This window comes from Rattus rattus, chromosome 11 (assembly GCF_011064425.1).
Source record: "Rattus rattus isolate New Zealand chromosome 11, Rrattus_CSIRO_v1, whole genome shotgun sequence".
In the NCBI taxonomy this organism is placed as follows: domain Eukaryota; kingdom Metazoa; phylum Chordata; class Mammalia; order Rodentia; family Muridae; genus Rattus; species Rattus rattus.
The window spans coordinates 18,350,030-18,368,661 of NC_046164.1; the positions used below are offsets into that span (position 1 = coordinate 18,350,030).

Here is an 18,632-nt window from a genome sequence, read left to right on the forward strand (position 1 = left end):
TGAATTTCCTGAATGTTAACACAAAGTTCTTGCCCTAATCCCCAAAGAATTAGAAACAGATCACCAGAGTGCTTTACAACCAGACCCTGGTACCAGGAATGTGTCTGATTTTGACACTGACTTAAACCTGGGACATCCTGGTTTGGTCAGTGTTGTCCTAATCAATACATACTTGTATGCTTCAGACCCAAATCCTGGCAGTCTAGAGGCCTCTTTTATTGAGCTCCAATTAGTATTACAATCATGGTTGGCTGCCTACCTGCTGGTTTCTTTTGAAGCAGTATTCTATACCCCAAACTGAACTCTGACCAAGGATGTCGGTCCAAGGGGCAACATAAGCTCCATGGCCGTGTCTTATCTACACAGTGACGAAGACCTAACATTGAGCTTACACTCACCTCAACATTTCTTCATCAGTGGGTTTTAGGCCTGGGCCACTGACTCGAGTTTTCATTAGCGTTCCTAGAGGCTGACTGAGATCCAGCCAGTAGAGGAAGTGTTTGCAGACAACATGACCCAACCCTGCAGCCCCTGGCAGGTGGAGGTGTCCCGACACGCCTCTGAGGACACTAGTTATGAGCTAAGATGAAGAACCATAGAATTACTGAAGATGGCCTAAGAGTCCAGGCCTTGGGAGAAACCCAGTGTTGTGGACTCCCTTCTGATGTTTCCAGAACTTTTCTCCAGCAAAATGCTCAGCTAGGATGGCATCAGTGCTGGCCAGTGGTCTTACAGCCCATTCTAGGCCAACTGCACAACCCTACCATCCACCACAGGTAAAAACAGGTGAACACATACATGACCAGGAACTAGGTAAGAAGTGCTTTACAAGCAGACACTGCACCAGCCATCGGAAAATAGTTTAATTATGTACAGATGATTGGCAAACTGATCAGAGTGGGGTGTGGATGCACCCCCATATTTGAAGAAATGACAGGAGAGAAGTGCCAGCGACATGTGCCATTCAAGAGGTGACAGCCACCAGACACCAAGTAAATCACAAATTGTGACAGCTGTGGAAGGAATATAAATCAACACTTTTCCTCTGGGACAAGAAAAAGAAAAACAAAACAACAAATATCAGATCTGAGGAATGCTTTCTCTCCCAGCCATGGAATGGTATTTGTCCATGATGAATGCAGGGATGATTGGGAGTAGATGGTCCAGGCCCCTGGGGCGATATCACCTGCCACACCTGTTATGGTCCCATTTGTGCCTCAGTCAGGCCAGCAGCATTCAGGATTCATGAGCAGCTCCTGCAGCCATAGTCATCACAGGCCTCAGAAGAGGGGCCTTGAGCCCTGGTTTTCAAACTCAGACCATGCATCATTCAGCTCCATGAAGATCATCTTGGCAGACTGTTCATATGGCTGCCCTGTGGCCTGTGGGCAATGGGGTGAGAGCCAGCCTGACTACTCAGCCCACCTTCCCACCAGCTCCTTCATAGAACACAGCCAGCAGGCCCCCAGGCAATGAGAGGCAGAGACAACCCAACCACAAGCACAAGGTCCAGAAGCCCAAGGTCTAGCATCCTGGGAACTGCCTCCCCATACACTTACCTTATCAGGATGCACTACCAGCACTGCACGGCGGTACTGCTTCTTCACCTGCTCTGGAGTCACCAGGTCAGCCATACTCACAGGTGTCCAGCGGCTCTCCCCATCCCACAATACTGTGTGCAGAGTGGACAGCAGTGCACGGATATTCCTCTCTTTGCCTTCAATCCAGTCCAAAAGCTACAGACATCAATGTAGACAGACCCTCAGGAAGGAGCTGTATTTAGGATACCTCCCTCCCTGCTGTGTGGAGGGTAGGGTGGGGAAATCAAGGTAAGCGGCATTTGAAGTACTGAAGGATGTTCAGATGCTGAAGAGGGTGGGTGCATCACATTTCAATGGACCTGGTCCTCAAGTGAAAGATCACCTATGGCCTGGGAAGCAAGCTTCTGTGGAGGCCTCAAGAACATGGTTTGGTACCTCTTTGTTTACTCCTATAGGAGAACAGGGCAACCATAGTTGTACTTCCCTCTTCCCCTATTCCCTGATATCCAGAAGGTCCCCAACCTGGACCTCTCAATCCCAGCACTGAGCCCACCAGATCAGGCTACCGTGATTTGCGGATAGAAGGTACCATGGACGGAACTGATAATCCTTTTCAGCTAGATACAAACTCCTAAACTCTCAATAAAGCCTCCTGATCAAGGAACAGGGCTCAATGAGGACAAGTGGGCTCCTGGTAACCTTTCAGGTAGTTCTTAAGGGAGTGGCTACACCATGCCCTAAAGAACTAACCTCAGCTGGGTGTGGTAGTACACGCCTTTAATTCCAGCACTTGAGAGGCAGAGGCAGGTGAACCTCTGTGAGTTTGAGAGGAGCCTGGTTTACAAATAGAGTTCCAAGACAGCCAGGGTCGCATGCACACATGCACGTGGGATATTCTGGTCATTGTGCTATGCTGACTCCTTCTCACTCCACTATAAGGGCTCTAGGTCAGAACCAAAACCCAAACAAATTGCTGTCTTCAATAGTCAGACGAAACCTTGGTTTTGATAGGCACAAGTCTGAGCAATGCCCTTTTGCTAGCTCAAGGCCAAGGTCAAATACTTCTAGAGTACTAGAAGCCCTGTCTGGTACCTGCATCCCTCACTGATCCCCAGTGCCCATGAGGAAACACTAAGTGTAATATCAAGTTGCCCAGGAATATACTCCAAGGAACTCCAGGTGCCAGGTCCATATATAACAAGTCTTTGGCTGGAGACACTGGCCTTTACAGTGTGACCTGGGCCCTGGAGTTACCCACCTTCAATTTGAATGGGTCTGTATCTCTGGCAAGTTCCTGTTTCCGCATCTCTGCCATGGTCTTTGGCCCCTTCTTGTCAGACTTAGAGAAGCCTTGATTAGGCAGCAGATCTTCAAAATCATTTTCTGAGACCTTTGGCTTTTGGGCTGGGAAAAAAAAATAGACCCTTTTTATAGACATTGACTGCTTTTTACCTAGGTGTTGTCTGTTCTGATACCTGGACAGGAAATAAAACATGGCCTCAGTACCATCTGTTAAAAGCCACTGGGAATGGGAGGAGAGAGGGGCCAGGCCTGCAGAGATGCCTCAAGACACCAGCATACAAATCCAAATCGGCTACCTTGGGGTAGCCTCTGTGAGTACCATAAACACAACTGTCTTGGTCGGCTCTGAGCAGGGAACAAGGGGCTCTACCTCCAACCAGCATGTAAATGCAGGACTTACCAAAGCTGGGCGCACGGACACCTCTCTCTTCTCGGGCCCCAATCACACTAAAGTGAGACCTTAGTTGTTCAGAGGCTCTGGGGGCTGGCTTGGCCTGCGGGGGCCATGAGGTTCCAGGGGCTGTGGGACGAGTTGTCTGCCAGGAGCTGTTGCTTTTGTGAGTGGTGGCTGATGTGCCAACGAAGCTCCCTGCAGGAAGTCCAGCAGGCAAGCCTGGGGAGACACCAGAGGACATGTGTAAGTCTCATAGCCAAATGATGAGTTACTTCTGGGGCTGAGGATACTGTACCGCTGGGACATGCACTCATAAAACAAACCATCCTCACTTAGTTGATCTCTTCCACCTAACACAAGTGCTGTGTTGCTCAATGTTTCTGAATGAAGTTAGATGTTAGGATACCCTACATGCACATCTACAGGGGCTTAGTATCCCCATCTGCTGAGTGGTCCAGGGGCGGTCTTCTTGTGTGGACTCTGACTCACAGAGCTCCTCAAATGCGTGGCTGACTCTTTAAATTTCTGTGAAATAGTAATCACAGAAGTTGCAATACGGGGTTGGGGATTTAGCTCAGTGGTAGAGCGCTTGCCTAGCAAGTGCAAGGCCCTGAGTTCGGTCCTCAGCTCGGAAAACAAAAAAAAACAAAAAAAAAAAAAAAAAAAAGTTGCAATACATGCTAAAAGTCTAGAGAACCTTTACACAATGTCCCCAGCAATGAAGTTCCCCTGTGATGGCGTTGTTGCATTGTTTGTATCTAAAATCACCTAGGAGATAGATGACTTCTAGGCATGATGTGGAGATTATCCTCTTTTCCCCAAGACAGGGCTTCTCTGTGTAGTTCTAACTTTGTTGGAACTCTCTCTGCAGACCAGGCTGGCCTCAAACTCAAAGATCTGCCTGCCTCTGCCTCCCAAACACTGGGATTAAAGGTGTGCACTACTATTCCTGGTGTCAGGGATTATCTTAATGATATTCATTGATGTGGGAAGAGCCATCGTAACTGTGGGTGAAATCGTTCCTTTGGGCAAGGGGACCTTGGATTGAACAAAGAAGGTAAGCCAAGCATTAGCAAGCATGCGTTTATCTTTCTTTGTTTTCTCACTGCAAGTGTGGCGTGATCAGCTGACTCCCACTCCTATGCCTTTCTACTGCCAAGGATAGAAAGTTTTGTAGTTCACAGTATGAAAGGGACTGTTGTTTGTTTAATCTCCATCCACAGAAGAACATCTATTCAGAGTTTATTTTCTTGGATATTACAAATAGCTCTTCTCGGAACACGTGCAGAATATTTACTTGTGGATTTTTATAGAAATATAAACTCATTTCTCTGGGATAAACACTAGGGTCCTATGATATTTGCATGTTTTCTTTTGTAAGAAACACCACAAACGGCTATATTATTTCACATTCCTGTAAGTACATGTGTACTGGCTGGTTTTATGTGTCAACTTGACACAAGCTGAAGTTATCACAGAGAAAGGAGCTTCAGTTGAGGAAATGCCTCTATGAAATCCAGCTGTAAGGTATTTTCTCAGTTAGTGATCAAGGAGGGAGAGCCCCTTGTGGGTGGTGCCATCCCTGGGCTGGTAGCCTTGGGTTCTATATAAAAGCAAGATGAGCAAGCCAGGGAAAGCAAGCCAGTAACATCCCTCCATGGCCTCTGCATCAGCTCCTGCTTCCTGACCTGCTTGAGTTCTTCTTTGGAGAGGAACAGCAATGTGGAAAGTGTAAGCTGAATAAACCCTTTCCTCTCTAACTTGCTTTTCGGTCATGATGTTTTGTGCAAGAATAGAAACCTTGACTAAGACAAATTGGAGTGGGGTACTCCTGTGACAACCTGACCATGTTTTGGAGAGGACTGTGGAAGGACTTTGGACCTTAGTTGTTCAGAGGCTCTGGGAGCTGGCTTGGCCTGGGGGTGGGGGGCATGAGGTTCCAGGGATGGAGTCCAGAAGACCTGTGAAATTTCAGAGGGAAGATTAGACTCTTATCAGGTCTGTTGCTATTCTGATTGTGAAGATTTTGTAGTTTTGAAGAATCAGCTGTGATTAACAAGATAGCAGAACTACAGAAAGCGAAACCTTTGCATTACTGGGACAATCGATGCTAACCTTAGTTGGAGCTAAGAAATTAGTGGCGATTAAGAAGAGACCAACATCACTGAGGTGAAATCTCTGGGAAGTGTTTTCTGGAAGCACAAAGAAGCTGTGTTCCAGAGATAGCCAAGGTTGTACCTCATGCTGAGGCTGGACTTGGTAGTGTTTAAGAGTCACCCAGGTGGTACTGGTTTTGAAGGCATGAAGAAGGGGTCATGAAGAGCAGCTGAGGCTGGGCACTGAGAAGCCATGCAAAAGAGTTGAGGCTTGGCATCATGAAGAGAGCCTATGAGAGGCTATAGGTGAAACCTAGTTGCAGCAGAAGACAGCAGTGTTTTGAAGATGTCAGTACCATGAGATGACTACCAAGAGCAGCAGCAGCAGTGGACCACAAGCATCTGGAGCCTGGAAGACAAGGTGTGTGCTACAAAGGGCAGAGATGGAGAAGTGACCCAAGCCCTTGGAGGAACCCAGAAGATTGTGAGTGGATCCCAGACACTGGATTGTTAGTCTGATTTTGCTTTTGATTGTGACTGCACCCTGATATTTTTCCCTCTTGAAGGAATAAAGTATTTTAGTGGAGCCCACAGTTAAGAGACTTTGAATTGTAAAAAGACTTTGAATTTTAAAAGATATTGGATATTTAAAAGGGATTGAAAATTTAATATGTAAGAATTTGTAAAGACTGTGGGACTCTTAAAGTTATTTAGCTCTTGGGGATGAATAACAAAGTAAGGGTTGAGGCTTAATAGCCATGGGTTTGTGTGTCAAGTTGATAAGGGATCAATTTTACCGGCTGGTTTTGTGTGTCAACTTGACACAAGCTGATGTTATTACAGAGAAAGGAACCTCCATGAGATCTAGGTGTAAGGCATTTTTTCAATTAGTGATCAAGGGGGGAGGGCCCAGCCCATTGTGGGTGGTGCCATCCCTGGGCTGGGTAGTCTTGAGCAAGCCAGGGGAAGCAGGCCAGTAAGTAACAACCCCCACCCCCACCCCACCCCCACCTCTGCATCAGATCCTGCTTCTGACCTGCTTGAGTTCCAGTCCTGACTTCCTTTGGGGATGAACAGCAATGTGGAAGTGTAAGCTGAATAAACCCTTTCCTCCTCTATTTGCTTCTTGGTCATGATGTTTTGTGTAGGAATAGAAACCCTGACTAAGAAACATGTAAATATAAGAAACTCAATTTCTATGATTTGCTTCACCCAAATCTTCCCCTAAAGCAGCTGATGATTCAACATTGTCTCATGGGAGCATTGGCATTCCAGAATAACTGTGATGGAACCTTTGCCCCTCTCCTCATTTCCCCACACGATTACATTTTTTTTATTACTACAGTTATATATTTTAGTAGAGTACTTTGTCAAACTGTTTTCGAAAAAAAAAATGTTTTTCCCACATTTTTGCTTGGTCTTTCCACAGTTGAAAGTCTCAGATCTGTGCTTCTTTTCTGCACTTCCTTACATCCCACTGCAATGGGCTATGAGGTTCAGGTACAGCTGAGGCTCCTTTTCTTGCCTGTGCAAATCCAGTGCTTCCAGTTCCACCAGTTTTCATACTTCTGTCGCCCCCATTTGGGTACACAGCTGGGTCCTCTCTTCCTATCCAGGTATCAGTGCCTGGCATTTTGCTAACACTTCAGTCTTGGTTTCTGTGGCCAGAGAATGTACCTCAAAGTCAGGGTGGAGATTCTATACTACTCTCCACTACAAGAAGCCCCAATCATTGTAGTTTATTTGCTTTCTCAGATAAATTGTACAAAAATCTTTGCTGGGATTTTGGTGGAAAGAACATTAGACCTACAGATCAATTAATACTAAGCAGAGGGGCAATCTTGTGATACATAAACATTTAGTGTCTTTCAATCTTGACTGCCATGTTTGTGTTGTATTTCCACCATATTGCTACTACATGTTTCTTTATGTTTACAGTTAAAAGCGCTTTTGTAACTGTTTTGAGACAGGGTCTCATGTAGCCAAGATTTGAACTCCTGATCCTCTTACCCAGTTCCCTGAGTGCTGGGATTACAGGCATAAGCCTCTACCCCTACCTGGTCTGAAAGCTTTTTTTTACAAAAATCAACTATACATGGCACTGTTTTAAATTCTGTCAGGTGTCCAGTGTCAGCCAAGGTCAGTTATGTTTTAGTGAGTGAATTAATACCACCTAAGACAGATGCCAGAACAAGCAAGTCCTGTGCAACAAGCAACCTGACAATATCCCCAACCAGAAACTACACGCCCTATAGCTTATTGGACTTCCCTTCTCAGAAGTTATGAAGAAGAGATACAGACAAAGGAGCTGAGAAGCCTAAAGGAGATTTAGAAGACAAACCTGAGATGATGTCTGGGAAGCTCAGCTTGTGAAGACAGGAGGTACAAAATGTGGTCCAGCCCCAAGACAGGCATGAATATTACAAGGAGTAGCATTTGACTCCATGGTTGACCTTTACCAAGAGAATGCTGATGTCCAACACTCAGTACTAAGCAGAGCCTCACCAACTAACTCCTAGGCTGCCCTACTTCCTAGACAATACCATAACCTTGGAGTTAGCTGGTACAGATACTGCATGGTCACACAGGCCATGCATCAACATTAGGTCTACCAACTCTCATTTTTATAGCCTTTTAGTCAATGGGCACTCAGAATGGAAGCAGACATAAGCTTCTGGGGTCCTTGGACATAGGAGTGTAATAGAGCATGGAAAGGAGCTTCTTCTTCTTCTTTTTTTTTTTTTTTTTTTTTTTTCTTTTTTTTGGAGCTGGGGACTGAACCCAGGGCCTTGCATTTGCTAGGCAAGCGCTATACCACTGAGCTAAATCCCCAACCCTGGAAAGGAGTTTCTTGCCACATAGGGTTGACCCTGCATTACCTTGGAGGCTAGAGCTGAGATCACTGAGATCAGCAAATGGGTCCGGGTTCTGAGACTTGGTTTGGCTGGGGTTGGGGCCTGGAGGGGCTGGGTGACCTGCAGAAGAGAAGAGAGTACCTGGAAAAAGGACAAAAGCCATGAGACTTACACAGCACAGAATGAAACACAGTCACCCAAAGTTCCTGATCCTCCCTTTCAGAACCAAAGGCCCCACTCAAGTTTGGTAATTCTTTAAGGATGGTGGGAAGAACACAGAACACACCCAGCAGAGTGGCTGGCTCCAGCATTTATCCATATTGCTCAGGGAAATCACTGACCATCTGGTACCAAGAATCAGAAAATGTCTTCACTGTTCTGACTCTGTAGCATCATCTGTTATAATCTCTCTGAAATGTGACTGTCCTTCATGATATAACAACGTAAATTTGAGACTAGCTAAGCATAAAATCTTGAAATAATTATTGCACAACTACTCGAAATGTTATCTCGTCATTAAAAATGATGGCTTAGAGGTTAAGAGTGCTTATTGCTCAATCATCAGGACCAAAGTTCAGATCCCAGCACCCATGTAATATTTTCACATAAAAAGCAGGTGGATCTCTGTTAAGTTCAAGTCAAGCCTGGTCTCATAAAGTCCAGTACAGTCAGAGCTATACAATAAGATTCCATCTTACAACAAAATAAAACAACTGAGCCAATGAAACGGCTCGGCAGGTAAAAGGGCTTGCTATGTAAGCTCGATGACCTGCGACTGATTCTGGAACATGTGAAGAAGCCATATGTGTGCACCTGTAATCCTGGCACTTGGTGACAGACAAGTAGAGTCAGGAGAATTGGTTAGAAGATTGTGAGCAAGCTGGTGCCGCAGAAATGAGAGATCCTGCCTCGACAAAGTGGAAATAATGACCTCAAGAAGTTGTTCTCCGAGTTCCAAATGTGCACCACAGCATGCACATGTACCACAGAAGATGTAAATCCATACTCATACATGAACAAACACAAAACACATACAACAACAACAACAACAACAACAGAGCTAGCTAGATGGCATAGTGGGTAAAAGGCACTTGCTACCCAATCTGATGTCCTGGGTTCAATCACTATGCATCACAATCCCTGGGGCCTGTTTGGTGAAAGCAGAGAATGGAGTTACCCAAGTTTTCCTCTAACTTCTACATGCCTTCCATGATAGGCACACTGCTCCCCACTCCACACCCCCCATAAATTAACACAATGTAAAAACTTTTAAAAATTACATTTAGTCTCAGGCAGTAATGGCACACACCCTTAATCCCAGCACTTGGGAGGCAGAGGCAGCAAAAGATTTCTGCTTTATTGAAGGCCACAGCAGCACTAGTGACCCCAGGTAAAACATTGCCCATGGCCCAATAGCACTCCTTAGAGCCTTTCCAACAGCCCCTAACTGCACCCCCATTCTGACCTACAACTCCAGCAGAAGACTTTTGCTTTTCTGAAGACTATGTTATATTAGGAACCCCAGATACCAAGCAGGTATCCAGATTTCCAGAGGCCATGCAGGCACTTGGAACCCAAGAGACAATATTGGTACCCAAAACCCAAGAGGTCACCCAGGCTGCAAAAACTCCAGCAGAGACAGCCTATTGGACCCGAAGACTCACTGGTCACCAGAACCCTAGGCCACTCAGGCAAGACCAGAGAGGAAACAGAAACCAAGTGGGGCAAAACAAAAATGATCCATCTAACAAAGATAAACTCAGAAATCAGCACCTAAACTTATAATAACCCCAAACCCAGACGAGCAGAGGCACTGCAGTGTGGGAGCACAGCAACAGCCAGAGCATGGACCCAGCAGAGCCCTGCTACCCTACTGCAGCCGGTCCTGGATATTCCAGCAGAGCTAAAGCACGAAAAACTGATCTTAAATCCAATGTTATGAAGATGATAGAGGTTCCTAAAAAGGAAATGAATAAATCCCTTAAAGAAATTCAGGAAAATGAAAACAGGTGAAGGAAATTAATAAACTGTTCAATACCTGAAAATGGAAATAGAAGCAATGAAGAAAAAATAAACTGAGGGAATCCTGGAGATGGAGAATCTAAGTAAGTGAACAGGAACTAAAGACATAAGCATCACCAACAGAATACAAGAAATACAAGAGAATTCTCAAGTGTTGAAGATATGATTGAATAAACTGATACATCGGTCAAAGAGAATGTTAAATCTAAAAGTTCCCGACACAAAACATCCAGGCAGTCTGGAACACTATGAAAAGACTGAACCTAATAATAATAGGAATTGAAGATTCCCAGCTCAAAGATCCAGAAAAATATTTTCAACAAAAATCATAGAAGAAAAATTTTCTAACCTAAAGAAAAAGATACCTATAAATGTACAAGAGGCTTACAGAACAGAAAGTCCCTCTGCCACATACTAATCAAAATACTAAATATATAGAATAAAGAAAGAAAATTAAAAGCTCCAAGAAAAAAGGCATAAGTAACATATAAAGGCAGGCCTATCAGAATTACACCTGGCTTCTCAACAGAGACTCCAAAAGCTGGAAGGGCCTAGAGATGTCTTGCAGATTCTAGGACCACAGATGCTAGCCCAGCCTATTATCAAAACTGACAGATGGTGCAAAGAAAATATTCCATAAGGAAGTCAAATTTAAGCAATATCTGGCCACAAATCCAGCTCTATAGAAGATACTAGAAGGAACGCTCCAACCCCAGGAGGATAAGTACACCCATGAAAACACAGCAAGTAATTTCACACCAACAAAACCAAAAGAAGGAAAGCACAGGTGTGTGCGAGCGAGTGAGTGAGTGAGCGAGCGAGGGCGCCCACACTCACCCACAACCATCAAACTAACAGGAAATAATCAATCATTGGTCATTAGTATTTCTCAACATCAATGAACTCAATTCTCCAACAAAACAACACAAGCTAATTGAATGAATTTGAAACAGGTTCTGTCATTCTGTTGCATACAAGAAACACACCTCAACATCAAAAGACAGAAAATTATCTCAGAGTAAAGGGCTGGGAAAAGATTTTCTAAGCAAATGGACCTAAGAAACAAGCTGGGTAGCCATTCTAATATCTAATAAAATAGAATTCAATCCAAGTTAACAAAAAGAGAAAGGAAAGGACACTTCATACTCAACAAAGGAAAAATCGAAGATGTCTCAGTTCTGAACATCTATGCTCCAAACACAAGGGCACCCACATTTGTAAAGGAAACATTACTAAACTCAGCAAATCTCACACATTAGTAGTGGGAGACTTCAATATCTCACTCTCATCAATGGACAGAAACTAAACAGAAAAATAATGGAACAGATGCTATGGCTTAAATGGATATAACAGGTATCTACAGAACATCTCACCCAAACACAGAAGAATACACCTTCTTCTCAGCACCTCATAGAACCTTCTCCAAAACTGACCATATACTCACTCCATCACAAAGCAAATCTCAGCAGACTCAAGAAAACGGAAATGACCCCCTGCATCTTACCAGACCGCCATGGTTTATAGCTGGACGCCAACAACAAAAGCAACAGAAACCTCACAAGTTCATGGAAACTGAACAACTGTCTAATGAAGACCACTGAGTCAAGGAAGAAACAAAGAAAGTAAAGACTTCCTAGAATTCAATGAAAATGAACGCACAGCATACCCAAACTTATGGGACACAATGAAAATGGTGCTAAGAGGGACGTTCTCAGCACTAAGTGCCTTCATAAAAAAATTAGAGCGTTCTTACGTGAAAGCTCTGCAACAAAAAGAAGCAAACACACTCAAGAGGAGTAGACAGCAGGAAATAACCAAACTCAAGGCTGAAATCAACAAAATAGAAACAAAGAGAATAATACAAAGAATCAATGAAGCAGTTGGCTTCTTTGAGAAAATCAACAATATAGACAAACTCTTATCCAAACAAACTAAAAGACAAATAGACAATATCCAAATCAGCAAAATCAGAAATGAAAAAAGAGAGGTAACAACAGACACAAAGGAAATCCAAAAGATTATTAGGTCATACTTCAAAAACTTATACCCCACAAAATTGGAAAATTTAAAAGAAATGAACGATTGTCACAATAGATACCACTTACCAAAGTTAAATCAAGATCAGATAAAGATTTTAAATAGACCCAAAGAAGCAGCCATTAAAAGTCTCCTAACCAAAAAGAGTCCAGGACCAGATAGTTTTAGTGTAGAAATCTATCAGACTTTCAAAGAAGAGTTAATACCAACATTCCTCAAACTATTCCACAAAACAGAAACAGAAAGAACACTGCCAAATTCATTTTATGATACCACAGTCACCTTGATATCCAAACTACACAGAGACTCAACAAAGAAATAGATTATAGATCAATTTCCCCCAGGAACATTGATGTAAAAGCCTTTGATAAAATTCAACACCCTTCATGATAAGTTTTGGAGAGATCAGGGATAAAAGGGACATTCATAAACACAATAAAGGCAAAATACAACAGTCGCCAACATCAAACTAAATGGAGAAAAACTTGAAGCAATTTTACTAAAATGAGGGACAAGACAAGGCTGTCTATTCTCTCCATACCTATTCAATATAGCAGTACTTGAAGTCCTACCTAGAACAAAAAGACAGCTAAAGGAGATCAAGGGGATATAACTGGAAAGTAAGAAGTCAACATATTGCTATTTGTTGATGATAGTATACATAAGTGACCCCAAAAATCCTACCAGGGAACTTCTATAGCTGATAAACTCCTTCAGTGAAGTGACTGGATATAAAATTAATTTAAAAAATCAGTAGCCTTATATATAAACAATAAATGTTTTCAAAAAGAAAACGGAAATAATACCCTTCTTCTTTTCTTTTGGTTCTTTTTTTCGGAGCTGGGGACCGAACCCAGGGCCTTGCGCTTCCTAGGCAAGCGCTCTACCACTGAGCTAAATCCCCAACCCCGCCTTCTTCTTTTTTAAAGATTTATTTTATTTATTATATATAAGTACGCTGTAGCTGTCTTCAGACACACCAGAAGAGGGCATCAGATCCCATTACAGATGGTTGTGAGCCACCATGTGGTTGCTGGGATTTGAACTCAGGACCTCTGGAAGAGCAGTCGAGCTCTTAACCACTGAGCCATCTCTCCAGCCCAACACCCTTCAAATAGCCACAAATAATATAAATTATTTTGGTGTAACTCTAACCAAGCAAGTGAAAGACCTGTATGACAAGTGTTTGAATAAAGAAATTGGAGAAGATTATAGCAGATGGAAAGACCTCCCATGCTCATGGATTGGTAGAGTTAACATAGTGAGAATAGCCATCTTACCAAAAGCAATCTACAGATTCAACATAAATTCCCATCAATATCCCAACACAGTTCTTTACAGACCTCGAAAAAACAACACTCAACTTCATATAGAAAAACAAAAGTCTCAGCGTAGCTGAAACAATCCTGTGTGATAAAGAACTTCTGGAGGCATCACCGCCCCTGATTTCAAGTTGTACTAGAGAGCAACAGTAATGAAAACCACATGACACTGGCATAACAAAAGACAAGCTGACCAGTGAAATCTAGTTGAAGACTCAGGAATAATTCCACATACCTATCAACATTTGATTTTTTGACAAAGAAGCCAAAATTATACAATGGAAAAAAGAAAGCATCTTCAACAAATGGTGCTGGTCTAACTGGATGGATGTCAGCACATTAATCTATCTCCCTGAAACAAAACTCAAGTCCAAGTGGATCCAAGACCTCAACATAAAACCAGCTATACTCAATCTGATACAAGTGGGGAACAGCCTGGAACTCATTGGCACAGGAGACAACTTCATACACAGAACACCGATAACACAGGCACTGAGGTGAACAATCAATAAATGGGACCCATGAAACTGAAAACCTTCTGTAAGGCAAAAGACACTGACAATAGAACAAATGCACAGCCTAGAGGATGGGAAAAGTTATTCACCAACCCTACCTCTGTCAGAGAGCTAATTTCCAAAATATATAAAGAACTCACAAAACTAAATAGACATCCATAAGAATTGGGGTACAGATCTAAACAGAATTCTCAACAAAGGAATTCCAAATGGCCAAGCAGCACTTAAATGTTCAACATCCTTAGCCCAGGGAAATACAAATCGAAACAATGCTGAGACTCCATCTTAGACCTGTCAGAAGGGCTAAGATAAAAAAACAAACAAACAACAACAACAACAAAACAACAACAACAACAAAAAAACAAACTGAGTAAGACATAAGCATAGGAGCTGGAGAGATGGCTCAGTGGTTAAGAGTACTGACTGCTCTTCCAGAGGTCCTGAGTTCAATTCCCAGCACCCACATGGTGGCTCACAACCATCTGTAATGGGATCTGATGCCCTCTTCTGGTGTGTCTGAAGACAGCTACAGTGTATTTACATATAATAAGTAAATAAATCTAACAAACTCATGCTGGCTAGAATGTGGAGAAAGAACACTTCCTCGTTGCTGGTGAAAGTGCAAACTTATACAGCTACTTTGGAAGTCAATTTGGCAGTTTTTCAGAAAACTAGGAATAAGTCTACCTCAAGATCCAGCTAACCCAAGCCTAACTTCTGGGCACTAAAGGATGCTCGCACATCCCACAAGGATACTTGCTCATCTATGTTCACAGCTGCTTTATTTCTAACAGTCAGAACCTGAAAACAACCTAGATGCCTCTCAACAGAAGAATGATAAAGAAAATGTGGTACACCCACACAACGCACAGTATTAGTCAGCTGTTAAAAACAATGACATCATGGAATTTTCCAGCGAATGGATGGAACTAGAAAAGATCATCCTGAGTGAGGTAAGTCAGACGCAGAAAGACAAACATGGTATTCACTCATTTATAAGTGGATATTAGCCATAAAGTAAAAGATAATCATACTACAGCCCAGAGAAGCTAAGTAACAAGGATGGCTCAAAGGGGGACATATGAATCTCACTGTGAAGGGGAAACAGAATTAGATATCGTGGGAGAATAGGGGTTTTTTTTTGGGGGGGAGGGGGGTGGTGTTGGTGGGTATCATCTGGATGGGGGTGTGTGGATAGAAGCAAGAGAGGTTGGGGAAGGATGGAGTACTGGGAGAGACAACTGGAATGGGTGGAGGTGGGGGCAGGAGTGAATTGGGGTGGGCAAATCTCTGGGATAAGCTAGAAATCTAGTGAAATGGAAACTCCCAGCAATCTATGAGGATGACTCTAGCTAAGACTCCTAGCAATGGGGGATACAGAGCCTGAACTGGCCCTCTTCTGTAACCAGTCAAGTCTTCTAGTGGAGGAACTAAGACACCAACCCAGCCATAAACCTTCGACCTACAATTTGTCCTGACTACAAGATGTGCTGGGGTAAGGTGATGCAAAAATTGTAGGAGTGGCCAACCAATGATTGATCCAGCCTGAGACTCATACCACGAGAGGTACCCAACCCTTGACACTGCCTAGAGAGTCAGGCCCCAGAGGCCTAGGACAGAACCAAACATGATTGACATTAAAAAAAAAAAGTCAATGAAATGATTCCTAATGATATTCTGCTATACTAGACTGGTGCCTAGCCCAACTGTCGCCAGAGAGGCTTTACCCAGCAATTGACAGAAACAGATGCAGAGACCCACAGCTAAACATTAGCTTGGGAAATCCTGTGGAAGAGGAGGAGGAAGGATTGTAGGGGCCACAGGGGTCATGGACACCCCAAGAAAACTCACAGAATCAACTAACCTGGGTTGCAAGGAGCTCAGAGACTGAACCGCCACCAGGGAGCCTCCATGGGACTGCCCTAGGCCCTCTGCACATATGTTACAGTTGTGTAGCTTGGTCTTCTTGTGGGACTCTAACAGTGGGAACGGGGGCTGTCTCTGACTGATGCCTGCATTTGTGACCCTTTCCTCCTGCTGGGTGCCTCCTTCAGCCTTAGTAGGAGAAGAGGTGCCTAGTTTTAATGCAACTTGAGATGCTATGAGTGGTTGACATCCATGTGATACCTGCCCTTTTCTGAAGAGAAGTGGAGAAGAGGGAGGAGAAACTGCAATCAGAATGGAATATACAAACAAGAACGAATTCTCAACATGAAAAGGGCTTAATAAAGAATACGAAATAACCCTGAAGAAAACAATCAAAGAAAAACCCCACAATCAAAAGTATAGAAAATAATAGTCACCCTCTAACTTCTACAAATGCACAACCTGTGCCAACTCATGCACACATTAAAATAAATGAACAACTTTTAAAAAATACTTACTAAATTGTAAAATGTTTTAAAATCCAACTCTGACGAGAAACCAAAGACAAGAATTCTTGTTTCTGAGCAAATAAACTGATAAAATAGTAGAAGGGGATGTATGTTAGACTTTGCAAACAGGTTTGTGCCAGAATTTGGATCAGAAATGTGCTAGCAAGACAAAACTATAGGTACACAGAGTATGCACAGAGTGGTCAGATGGATGTGCACAAATATCAAAAACTCCTCGTAATTCACATCACCAATAGGGCACATCCTAGAAGCCATAGCACACACATGGAAGCTTTTCTGAGGTACCCTCAGAGAACACAGAAAATATAGACAATCACGTACATAAACAAACAGGGCAATTGATCACACACAGGCAAGGAATTGTGTCCAAACTTTGCCTTCATGGAAGGGAACAGCATGGAAGAACAGCAGGAGGAGACACTGTTGCCACTCAACAAAGGGAGGAGGAGACACTGTTGCCACTCCACAAGGGTAAACCTCTTACAGAGTGTGGGCACTCCCACGGAACAGACAGCAGAGAAGTCTGTGGTTCACATGCACATAAGGCTGACTAGGACAAACCCTAACCCTAACCCTAACCCGTAAACGAGCCCTGCCTTGTCCTCTTCTCAAAAGGGATGGGGAGACTTGCGTCTTGAGAGACCAGCTAACAGTGGGGATGGAGGTCATACCTTCTGGTACTGGAATGGAGGCCGGCCCAGGTATAGCAGTCTCAGCCCACGTATCCCATCCTCCTAGCAGATCTGGGTGGCTGGATGAAGCAATCACCTTGTTGGGCTCTGCTGGCAGATCTCCTGGAAGAAGCCAGAGAACATCAGGGCTTGGGTTGAGTATATACGCCACATAATGCTGAGGGAACCTTCTTATTCCAGGCATAAGCAGGGCTTGGGTTAAGTATATACGCCACATAATGCTGAGGGAACCTTCTTATCCCCAGGCAGAAGCAGGAGGCAACCTGCCGCCCAGCTTACATCCAAGGGACCAATGTGGCTAGGCAGTCGAGGCAGTGCTTTGCTCAGACAGACACCTGGTAGCTGATACTCTGAACTCACAGGATTGGCGGGCAGAACTAGCAGGCCTCAGCCATTATCATCTGGCCTTTTTCCTGATGGTCCTGAGGATGTAGCAGATCACTATAAAGTTGGGCAACAGAGGTCAGCAGGCAACATCTTCACAGGGTAGCAGGGACATTTGTATGCTGCCTCTCTGCCTTTCTCTAACCTACCACGATGGGTAAAGGACTCATAGGCATTTTTAGGAACTCCCTGGAGTCTAGAGCTAGTTAGTCCCTGTGTCCTCTGCTGGTCATGCACCCACTTCAGCACGGCAGAGCCATATGTCATACCTTCTACCCACAAGCCATTTGGAGCAGTCAGCTGTCTCCAGAGTATACCCCAGACCATCTGCTCTCTTCTAGGAAGCAGAACCAAGCTTTCTCTCCAAGATATAGCAATTTCTGCCTAAATGGGTCATGTCTGCTGCTCCCACATGCACACATCAGTCTTTAGCCATCCTGTTGCCTCATCATAAACCTGGACTCTTTTGGTCCTTTAACCGGTCATTCCCACCTCCTGGTCCTTTCCCTCCTAGAAGCTCTGGCAGAAGTTAAGTACTAGTCTCTGCTACTGTCCAAGCATCACAGAAATGCCCACTAGCAGGGCCTATAAGCAGCAGAGAAAAAGATGCTATTGTGTTCTGCTAGGCTTTGGGAAGCCCTAGACTTTGCGAAGAGTAAAAGTTAGGTATAAGAGGTAAAAGTTAGGCTATATCAGAGCTGAGCAGACAGAAAGAAGGCTCTTATGCCCACTGCTCCATCTCCAAGTCCTATCCCCAGGCCCCCAGGAAGTAGGTACTCCTAGGCCTGTTCAGACATAAACTCGTGGCTTCTATGTAATATTCATCATGGCCATACTTACCCAGGTGCAGGAAGGCAGTGCTGGAGGATGGGGGTGGGGCACTGTGGGTGGATGGGAAGGCAGTTGAGGAAGCTACAGAGTCAGAGTTGAGAAACTCTCCAAAGAGATCAGGCTTGGAGCAGGGCTGGGTGTCCGAGTTGGATGACAGCAGGAACTGGTCAAATGGGTCCACTAGGAGACATAGGCAGGGCAGGGACAAGCATACCTTAGCCTGCACCCTGGGAACCTTGCTGCCT

At 44.0% G+C, this 18,632-nt stretch overlaps 1 protein-coding gene across 3 annotated transcripts in view; it reads right to left on the reverse strand.

The window, feature by feature from the left end:
- Window positions 1–839: 839 nt before the first annotated feature.
- Window positions 840–18,632, reverse strand: part of Gak (cyclin G associated kinase) — a 64,541-nt gene continuing 46,748 nt past the window's right edge. For all 3 annotated transcript variants that reach the window (XM_032916094.1, XM_032916093.1, XM_032916092.1), the window contains 7 exons: window positions 18,397–18,567; window positions 17,152–17,274; window positions 8,213–8,329; window positions 3,244–3,456; window positions 2,800–2,945; window positions 1,560–1,736; window positions 840–1,382 (listed from right to left, as the gene is read on the reverse strand). In XM_032916094.1, coding sequence (XP_032771985.1) covers window positions 1,281–1,382; window positions 1,560–1,736; window positions 2,800–2,945; window positions 3,244–3,456; window positions 8,213–8,329; window positions 17,152–17,274; window positions 18,397–18,567 — 1,049 coding nt within the window. In that variant the 3' untranslated portion in view covers window positions 840–1,280. The remainder of the gene's footprint in view (window positions 1,383–1,559; window positions 1,737–2,799; window positions 2,946–3,243; window positions 3,457–8,212; window positions 8,330–17,151; window positions 17,275–18,396; window positions 18,568–18,632) is intronic.